At 35.9% G+C, this 11,266-nt stretch overlaps 1 protein-coding gene across 3 annotated transcripts in view; it reads right to left on the bottom strand.

Moving 5' to 3' along the window:
• LOC114270425 (Rhodanese/Cell cycle control phosphatase superfamily protein) overlaps positions 1 to 8,037 on the bottom strand; it is a 53,149-nt gene extending 45,112 nt beyond the window's left edge. For 2 of the 3 annotated variants that reach the window (XM_028211912.2, XM_028211914.2), the window contains exons 1-3: positions 7,494 to 8,037; positions 1,415 to 1,468; positions 315 to 464 (exon numbers count right to left, since the gene is read on the bottom strand). In XM_028211912.2, coding sequence (XP_028067713.2) covers positions 315 to 464; positions 1,415 to 1,468; positions 7,494 to 7,889 — 600 coding nt within the window. In that variant the 5' untranslated portion in view covers positions 7,890 to 8,037. The remainder of the gene's footprint in view (positions 1 to 314; positions 465 to 1,414; positions 1,469 to 7,493) is intronic. The other variant, XM_028211913.2, reaches the window with a different exon arrangement.
• Between the last annotated feature and the right edge of the window lie 3,229 nt (positions 8,038 to 11,266).

Raw genomic sequence — 11,266 nt, 5'->3', positions numbered from 1 at the left:
CCGGTCCCCGGATGGTGTAAGTCCTTCTCTAACTTGAAGAGTAACTTATGAAAATACAAGTCTTTCAAATATTCAACATTTATATATATATTACTTATTTATTAGAGCTATCTTGCGACATATTGACTAAAGAAATACAGATTAAAAAATTTGTAGTTCTCACAAACCAGTAATTACATGGAGAAGCTTATGACTTACAAAAACAGGTTCCAGGAATTCAGATTAGATTGTTAAGGAAAACTTAACGAAGACCAAAATCAACAAAATAAATAGAATTAAGATAAACAGAGAAAACAGAGCATCTTGTTGCTTACCTGAACAAGTGAGGGTTTATATCGCAACTTCAGTCTTGGAAATGCATGCCCACTTAAAGCCGGAGAAATTTGAAAAAGTGCATCAGAAAACCTATGGTCTTCTCTTAACCATTTCTCATATGCAAGAGCATCTTTCAATGGCCCACTGTACTGCACAATTAGGATACAGAACATAAGGTCAGAGATACTGAAATGAAGCATTTTATAACTACAACTAACCTATCCTATAGTTAACTTATTAGCATGATGATACAATAATTTGGCTAGTGGCAGGAACAAAAGCCCTCCCATGTCGTGGGGCAACAGATAATTAACTACAATGTAAGTAGGAGGAAGAGATGGGAAAAGGAGGATTCAAATAAGATAAAGACCAAACTTCTTCTGAAAGACAACCTTCACAATGTTCATATTCCTCTACCCTCTCAAAGTTGATCAGAATATTAATAACAAAACCTTACAAAAAATTTAAAGAGAAGAATAAGAAAATTTTGAAAAAGAAATGAGCATTTCTGAAAACCAGATACTTTGTTAGTCAGATGAGGTGTGGAAATCATCTACAATAATTGCCATTCTCTAGGACATCGTTTTCTAGGTTCTAAAATGATTTTGGAAATCTGCACAAAAAATTTGTCTTCTCTAAGCTTTATTTCCTACATATTGCATCACATACATTTCTCCCTTCCTTGTGCAAATATGTTGACAACACTATGAAACAGGAATGCTTTAGTTTAGCTGTCATAGTCTTGCTAGTATTGACAGCCAGACATAACCACATAAGCATAAAATATACACACACTCAAAAAAAAAAGAGTATTTACAATATTTCCTCTCATACTTTCCTTCATATTCTTGGACAACCCAAGTCAAATTTATTCTTGGAAACAGGTACCAAAGAAAAACTCATCAGACTTAAAAAGTAACAAGTCTACTGACTAGCCAAGACGACCTTTGCGCATAGACAAAGCTCTATTTCAACTCAGTGTGAAAGGCCAACTTCTTCAGCACTTGAGGACAATTATTTGATGAAAATACTATTCATGAGATGCACCATAAATTAAGGAAAAACTTAAAAAGCATAAATCAATCTCGGAAAGAAATACCTGCGCATTAATCCCTTGCTCATTCAAATATATTCGACCATGTATGTCAAGACCCTAACATTCACCACAAAAATTGAAACATCAGCCGATCAACTGATTCTAGATCACTCGTGTTTCATTATTATGCAGTGCTTCATTTCAACAACAATATGCATATGCATGCTGTAAAGGCATGCCCTATGTTAATATGGATGGCACAAATTATCATTAAACATTTTTGCAACACAGAGTTCTTGTTGAACATTAATTTTTCTCGTTTTCTGCTGCAATCTCCAAAACAATGATAAATACCATAAATTTATACAATTTTCCACTCTGTCAAAATCAATTCCATGCATCCATAAACTTTTGTATACTTCAGAGTTCAGAGTTTAGAATTTTCATTTTTATAAGTCACAAATTCTTGAGAAAATGATGAACTTTAGGAAACAGAGGACATTATGTCCTAACGTCAACAAAAGAGAGGCAAACGGAGAGCACACACAATTGCCACTAAAGGTGACGAAAGTGAACTCCAATATAATATTTAATTGCCAAGTAATTGATGAATGTCATAATTATATCAGTTTATATGGGCAAATATGGCATTCCTTTTTATGTTAATTCTTAGAATTTATGCATAAGGTGTTTTAATTTACATTGTAGGAATTAATTAGGCAATTAAAGTGGAGTTCAAAAGGTTTTGAAAAGGCAATGACATCAGTGCTAGAGCTCGATAAAATAGAGAACCCAAGTGCTAGAGCTCGGCGGCAACCAGACTGTTAGGCACGCAGTGCTCCAAGTTAGACAGAGCAATTATGTAATTGTCCAATGACTATCTAGGTTTAAGAGTTTCTCTTTTATTATAAATACATGAAAAAAAAAAAAAAAAAAAAAAAACATTATTGGGAGATCCATCATCATACATTATTTTCAATACATAGAGTTTTCTTTCCTTTTGCTAGGGCCACCTCAACTAATTCTTTGTGAGTATTCCTATGATTCAATAATAATTTTTAATACTAGATTAACATTATTTTGATTGATTAGTTTGCTTAGTTTATTTCTTTTTAATTGTTTTGTGTAATCCCTTGTTCCCAGGCACTACAGAAGCTTGGAACCTGTGAATCAAATAATGTAAATCTGTGAATCAAATAAGCTTGGAACGTCTGTGATCAATCAATCAAAATGTAAATTTTTTAGATTATTTTTATGAAATAATTGTTTTATCTTCCAATTGGGAATACCTTTGTATGTGTCTCTTAATTGAGTTATACAAATTGAATCTGGAATACTACAAAAGGAGCATTGGTGGGGGTGTGAGCACCACACCCTTTCTCCAAGCACGCACTTCCACCATCGGTTTTGACCCATTCTTTTTTGAAATTGAGTATAAATCTGTAAGTTTCTGAATATTTCTGTATATTCGACTGAATAATTGATACAAAAAGTACATCACTTATATAGAACTCTAATCTCTAAGCCTAAAAAGGAAATACGAATCACACATAATATTTACACAATCACAACCATTCCAAATTTCTAAAATATAATAATTCCTAAAAATATAGACAATATAGGCAAATATATTCTCACACCCCTACTCAAACTCAAGGTGTTTTAGTAGAAAACATTGAGAGTTTGTCAAGAAAAAACCGAAACCAAGTAGTGGTGTGAGTCTTGATAAAGAAGTTAACAAGTTGTAGAGTCAAAGTGACAAACGGAAGCAAGATAGAGCCAGACTGCAAATGCTGGCGGACAAAGTGACAATTAATCTCGATGTGCTTCGTCCGTTCATGAAAGACAATGTTATGGGCAATCTGAATAGCACTTCGGTTGTCACAATAGAAAAAGGTTAGTGAAGACTAAGGGACACCCAAGTCAGATAAGAGACTACGAAGCCAGATAATTTCAGCAGTAGCATGAAGCATAGCACGATACTCAGCTTCGGCAGTAGAACGGGCAACAACAGTTTGTTTCTTACTTTTACAAGCAATTAGGGAATCGCCAATAAACATACAGAAACCAGAGGTGGACTTGCAATCATTAACATCACCAGCCCAATCAACATCAGCATAGGCCACCAAGTCCAAGAAAAAAGTAGAAGATAAGAGCAAGCCTTGAAAGACAGTATTGCGAAGATAGCGAAGAATCAGAATCAAAGCAGCCTAATGTGTAGAGCGAGCAGCATAAATGAATTGACTAACCAAATGAATTGACTAACCACATGGACAGCATAGGCAAAATCAGGGCGAGTAACTGTCAGATAGACTAAGCAACCCACAAACTTTCGATATAAAATAGGATCTTGTAGAGGAACACCATCAGTAGTGTTGAGTTTCACATTAAGCTCAATGGGGGTATCAGAAAGCTTAGTGTCAATAAGACCAACACGATGAATAACCTCGTTGGCATACTTGGCCTGAGACAGAAAGTAGCCCTTGAAAGAAGAAGCTACCTCAATACCAAGAAAATACCGCAATAGGCGCAAATCCTTCATTTCGAAGGTGCGAAAGAGATGCTGCTTGACCTTAGAGATAGTAGAAAAGTCAGAACCAGTGATAATCATATCATCCACGTACAGTCAAGGGGCAACAAAACCAGTAGAGGTGTGGAGGAGAAATAAGGCAGAGTCTTAGGCACAAGGATAAAATCCAAGCTCAGTAACAACTATCTAAAAGCGATCATACCAAGCACAAAGAGATTGCTTCAAACCATACAGAGCATGTCGAAGTCGACAAACTTGTCCAGAGGAATGCAGAAAGCTAGGGGAAGGACGCATGTAAACCTCCCCAGTGAGATGGCCATTAAGAAAAGCATTCTTAACATCCATCTGATAAAGAGGACAATGACGAACAACAATGACAGAGATTAAAGTGCGAACAGTAGTCATCTTGGCAACATGGGCAAAGCTCTCCTCATAATCAATACCATACTCTTTGATGTAACCTTTAGTAACCAGGCGAGTTTTGTAACGCTCGAGAGAACTATCAGAATGAGTCTTGACTTTATAGACCCATTTGCAACCAACCAAATTCTTACCAGTAGGAACCAACTCCCAAGTAGTAGTTTTATGCAATGCAGACAACTCATCCTCCATAGCTCGAATCCAATTAGGATCTTGACAAGCCTCCTTGCAAGACTGGAGTTCTGAAAAAGGGTGAATAACAAACAAAAAAGTGCAATATGAAGAAGAAAAACATGTTTTAGCAAAATCAAGTTTGACTACCTGTTTACGGTTACGAAGGGAATACTTACGATGGGCAAGATCAAAGTCGTCAAAGGTAGAGGGATCAACAGTAGGGGGAAAGCCTTACGACGAGAATAAACTAACAACAGAGGAGACAAAGGAGCAGGAGGGGGTGCAGGAGAAGAAGAGGGAATAGATTCATGGGGTTCAATAGGAAGGGACTCAATATGAGGGGTGGTAGGACAAGAAGAAAGAATAAGCTTAAGGGAAATGATAGAGATGTACTCCTTATGAGGGACCTCAAAGGGAAATCGATCAATGCGAACCAAATCCTCTTTGGAAACCGGAGCAATGATAGGAAGAAGATGAAAGTAAGACAGACGTTCAAGAAAGGCAACATGGTGGGAGACTCAAAGGCGACAAGAAACAGGATCGTAACAGCGATAGCCTTTCTGAGTAAAACTGTAACCCAAAAAGACACACAGGACAGACCGAGCACTAAGTTTGGTCCTATCTTTTTAGGAAAAAAGTACAAAACAAACAAACCCAAAAACACGAAGGAGGAAATAATTTGAAAGTTGAGAAAACAAAACCTCGTAAGGGGACCGACCAAAGACAAGTGGAGTAAGCATATAGTTTAGAAGAAAAGCAATAGTAAGAACTACTTCACCCCAAAACGGAACAGGAACAGAGACAGAGAGAAGAAGAGACCTAGTAGTTTCAAGGAAATGATAGTGTTTACGCTCAGCTCGACCATCTTGAGCGGGGGTTTGGCAGGAGCCAAGAAGATAGATGGAGACAAAGTCTAACTAGCCGTCTTAAGACTGGGTTCTTCGAAAAGAAGTTCACGAACAATAGCATCCACAGAGGGAAGAGAAGATCGGTGAACGATGCTACCACGAATAGCCTCATACTAAGGGGAGAGAGTCGTTAAAAATTGCACCAAACGACCCTCTTTCCAAAATTACAGATAGGCATCTAAAACCTTAAGACTAGACACTTCCATGAGAGCAAGCTGATCCCAAAATCCCGTCATCTCAATGTAGAAATCCTGAATAGACCGATCTCACTGACGAACACTCTGAGTTATTGTTTCCAATAGCTACCATTTGGCAAAGTTGGACTGCTGACAAACCCCCTATAAATAGTCCCAAACCTGCTTAGCAGTAGTATATTTGGAGAACATCATCCCAATACGATCATCCACAGCATTATGAAACTAAGTCAGAACTTGGGCATTATCACAATCCCAATGTCACAGGCAGCTTGATGTCCATCCTTTTTTGGATCCGATGGACGAGAAATAGAACCACAAACATATCTTCATTTTTTTCGAATAAGCAAAAAAAATTTCATAATACTGGACCAATAAGCATAATTGGCTCCAGTAAGTCTACAAGTTATAGATTGAATCTTGTCGTCTGACATGGTGACAATATTATGTAAATAAAAAAAAAATTATAAGGGGCCTAAATGAAGAGTATTAGAACCAGTTAGATCAAAATTATAATAACCAGAACCTAGTTAGGTCAAAATTATAATAACCAGAGTTTTAACCCAATCACCCACAAATATCAATAAGAGAGAGAACCAAGTCAAAGGAGAGAGAGAGAAAGAATCTGAAGCCAAGACAAAATGGAGAGAAAGAGATCGCGAACCAAGATGTCGCGATGTTGAACCAGAGGGAGAGCAGGCTTGCACAGAGGAGAATGACCCTTGCGAGAGAGTGAAAGATGGAGATGAACCAGAGCAGACGGTCGCAGCTTCAGACCAGAGATCAGAAGGATGTCGCGACTTCGAAGAACCACAGAAAAGGCCTTCGCGACACAGAGAGGACTTCGAACAATGAGTTCGAATGAAGAGATAGAAGGTCGAACAATGGAGATCAGACATAGGGTTTCAAATATAGCTCTGATACCAAGTAAGTTTTTGAATATTTCTATATATTCGACTGAATAATTGAGACAAAGAGTACATCACTTATATAGAACTCTAATTCCTAAGCCTAAAAATGAAATATGAATTACACAGAATATTTACACAGTCACAACCATTACAAATTCCTAAAATACAATAATTCCTAAAAATATAGACAATATAGGCAAATATATTCTCACAAAATCATAAGTGTCTAAAATGGCAATTTATCTTTTTTTTCTATGAGTCATTGGACTCCATCATATTTACATTGGACTCCATATTTACCAAAGGACATATTGAGGGACTGTGAAATCCAAATGACCAAATCTCTATAGCCCAAAATTGCCAAAATAGATCGATTCACAAAAAGGAGCCGCCCCCTAATCTTTATGGGAACTATCAAACCTAACTCTATGTTAATCTAGGCCTCCGACTCGTTGTCCCAAAAAAAACTCGACTCGAGAGCTTAACGTTATGTTTGGTTGGGGAATTTATGAAGGAATTTGGAAAGGGAAAGAGAAAGAGAAAAGGAAAAGGTAGGTAAAATATAAATAAAATATATCTGCATTTTACGTAATTTCATATCCATTTTCTCTTTCATTTTTCAAATCTCTTTCCAAATTCCCTACCTAAACACGGCGTAAGTAAAAAAGGGTAAGATCATTGATTGAGCACCCCTCTAACTAAACACAGCGTAAGTAAAAAATGATAAGATCATTAATTGAGCACCTCTCTGGGCCGATTTTATTCACCTAATGCCTTTTGACTAACACTACCAACTACGTGATTCACCACTAAATTATGATTAGACGTATCAACACAGGTACCACCTAGAATTAGTAAATCCTAAGAAGAGGATAATTGACTTAAATATGTACATTGCAATAATTATGCACATTCAGAGAAAGTTTTGACCAACAAAATTTAAAAAATAATAATAATAAACAAGTAAAAATTCGGAGAGCGAATGGGAGTGATAGAATGGAGAACCTGCAAGAAGGAGAGGTGTCTGGAGACCTCGTCTTCTGGGTCTTTGATGAAAACGAAACGGTAGAAATTGACGACAATGAAGTCATGGTCCTCGTAATGTTTCCCCCAATTGCATTTCAAAGGAAGCAATTCAGAGCCACGACGACCACCTCCACCTCCACCTCCACCGTTACAGCCACATGTCAGACGTTTACAATCCTGTTCCCGAGATGATAAAGGAAAAAGCGGGGACCGTGGAAGCCAAGCAGTGTTCTTGATAATAGTAGTAGCACTAGTAGGATAGGAAGTTGAGAATGGCAACCACAAATTAGAAGTGGCACTAGTAGGCTTTGAAGAACAAGGACGCAACAGCGTGTGCATTGCTTTCCCGGAAACAAAAGCCCAGTTCTTCACCATATGTTCCCACGACCGACCTACTCTCTCTGTCTCTCTCTCTCTCTATATCCCAATCTCTATCAATTTTGCACCACTCCTTTTACTAATTTCTTATCCTCCTCTCCGGCTCTCCCACTCTTCTTCCCTTTTCTTCTTTCTACTCCCACCCACCCTACCCTCATAATTTTATGGGTAAATTAAACTGACACGGTTTATGTTTAATTTTATGGGAAATTACATTGATTTCTTTGTTAATTTAATTTTATATATGATGATCTGAGAGAAATTATTATGAAACTTTAAACTTCAATAATAATTTATAATAAAATTTTAAACTTCAATGATGTAATTTTTAAAATGTGATGGGAAAATTATAATAAATACAAATTTCAGACGTGTCAATGTAATTTATCCTTATTTTATTTTATTTTATTTTTCTACTATAATTTTATTTTATTCATAGCTGTTGTGAGGACGTTTGGTGTAGCTAGATTATAGGTTATAGATTATAGATAGAATCAGAAGCTGTTAACTTATTTGGTATAACTTTTAAATTATAGATTTAAGTTATTGAGTAGTGTTTGTTTAATAAACTGTAAAATAACTTTTTATTATGTAATGTCCTTTTTACCCTTATTAGATATAAAAATTGTTAACCTATTTCATTTTCTTCATTTTTTTTTATTACATGCCAATAAATATAAAAATTGTGATCTATTTTTTCATTATGCACCATACCAATTAATTAAAAAATGTGATTATTTTTTTCATTATAATACAAATTATAATATAAAATTTTTAAATTTTTAAAATTTATTATTAATCCATTACAATTAATATTAATTAATAATATAAAAATTGTTAATTTTTTTAATTTATTATTAATCCATTACAATTAACATTAATTAATAATGTTAAAATTATTAATTCATTAGAATTAATATTAATTAAAATATAAAAATTGTTAACTTTTTTAATTTAATAATTCATTACAAATATCAAACCCTACCGTCGGCAGCCCTAGCCACTGCCGCCCACGCCCTTCTTCTTCTCCTTATCCCACACTCCAACAGCCCTCTGCAAAACCAAAGTGAACACTGAGAGAGTTAGGGTTGATCGCAAAGAGAGAGAGAGAAGCTTGTCGTTGATTGCGATTGTGAAGATAGAGAGACGGCGTTGATCGCGATCGCGACGTCAAAGAAGATGAGAATAAGGGTTTCAGATCGCGACGCCGAAGATGAGGAGAAAAAGGGTTTCTTCGTCACGCCGTCGATCGCTATGTCGTCCATCATCACTCGCGATGGTTTCAAATCGCAGTGGGTTTCACAGCACAGCCAGAGAACAACGTTTGAGAGAGAGAGAGATAGAAAGAGAGAGAGAGATCTGGTTCATAACGCCAGAAATCGCCTGCGTCACCGAAAATCGCCTGCGTCACCGAAAATCGCCTGTGTCACCGAAAATTGCCACTCACTCACTCTCTCTCTCTCTGAGAATGAACAGTGATTTTGTGGTTTATATAGTGTAACTTGGTAATATTTCAAATTATTGAAGGGCATTTAAGTAATTTCGACACCCCTCCGCATAATTCAGTTGCAAAAACTGCTCCAAGTCGCTTCTGATTTTCGACTTTTTTATGTAAGAAAAAAATCTATAGAAGCTTAAGTGGTTGGCCTTAAGCTTAACCAAACACTTTGTAGTAGCTTTTTAGAAACCATAAGCTATAATCTGTTCAAATTAAAATAGACCAAACACCCCCTATCTCTACTCTTTAACCTCTCTAACAGTAACTTTTTTTTCTACTATAATTTTTTTTCTTTCCTGTCCCACTATAATTGAAACAGAAAAAAAAATATAATTATTAATATTTATCACTTTTTTTTTGTAAATAAAATTCTTGATTTCCTCTTATTATTGATTTATTTTATTTTTTTATTATTATACACTAAAAGAGTAGAAAGATAAAAAACAATTGACGAGGGTAAATTACATTTACTTCTCTTGAAGTTTGTCTTAATTACATATACTTCTTCTATGATTTCAAAAATGACACAGACCTCATTTACTTTAGAAACTAATATACAAAGACCCCTTTCTATTACCATATGTCCAAAATCAAATAAATTTTACTAATATCATCCATAATTATTCTACAAATTCCAATACTACCATTCAGCATAAATTACACTTACCTCCCATGCATATATATAAACACATAATAAAAAATTTAACAGTACGCATCACAAAGAAGATAACTTAATTTGTCTTGGGATTCTCTTTGCTTCATTTGTTCCGTTCTTCCAAACATTAATGACATTTTTTTCCCCAGGAAACAAACAGAAACAAGATCTCATTATCATTTCGGAGCGAGCCTTTCCGTTGGCGGAGGTCCAAATACAATCATTTCGGATCTCATTATCAGTGCCATCTTGATGTTCGAATTGGTTAGCCAACAACGGTGGGGATCAGAAGAAGGAGACTCGCTCTCTTTCTCTTTCTCTCTATATATATATATGCTTTTTCTCTCTCCTGCTCCGGCTCCGTTGCTGGTTCAGGCATGTGTAATTTTGAGGAGGACGAAAAAGATTGGAGGAGATAAGTGCCATTTACAAGGAAACACACTACTGCGTCTGGTTGGGGTATGGATTTTTCTTGTTCTTGCAGTTGGGAGGTGGTGGTTAGGGGTGTGCATAATACCGCCGAAAACCGCCAAAACCGCACCGAACCGCACCGCCAAGGCAAATTCATTATTATTTGCTAATCGAACCGCCGGTTTTTGGTAAGAAAAATGGCAAATTCTAGTTACACTTTTATCAATCCGCCGGTTTCTATTTTTCTTCCAAACCGCACCGACCCGCACCGCTATTAAATGATGTTTTATAAGATTCTAAAAATTATTCTTTTTACTTAAGTTTGCTTGTTGTTCTATACCTTAGAATATAGTATTACATTACTGCTCGAGGGGAATTCAAGATGTCAGTAATCCAAAATAAAGTTGGATTCCAATTCACTTTTCAATCTTTTTTTTTTTTTTCTGGCCATGTTGCAAACTTGCATCAGCTCACTTTTCAATCTAAATACTTTTCAACAGTAAACATTTTCAATAAATTGTAAACCCTGAATGATATAATTTAATGTATTGTATTTGATCATTGTAGCTTCCACAGATTCTTGTAATAAACTGATGGCATAGTCGTTGATATTATCATGTTATTACTACACTTGCTGCATCAGAAGAAAGTTTCGCAAGATGCTTAACATCACGATATCTCTCGTCTTTTTTTTACTCTTTGATTTAAGTTTTGTAATTTGAATTATATTTTTTATAAACCGCCAATCCGCTCGAACCGCCAAGGCAAATCTGCCATTATTTGCCAACCGAAACGCTGGTTTTTGATAAG

The sequence above is a fragment of the Camellia sinensis genome, chromosome 4, assembly GCF_055761805.1.
Source record: "Camellia sinensis isolate YWXY chromosome 4, ASM5576180v1, whole genome shotgun sequence".
NCBI classification, from domain to species: Eukaryota; Viridiplantae; Streptophyta; class Magnoliopsida; order Ericales; family Theaceae; genus Camellia; species Camellia sinensis.
This window is presented reverse-complemented; position numbering and strand designations above follow the sequence as displayed.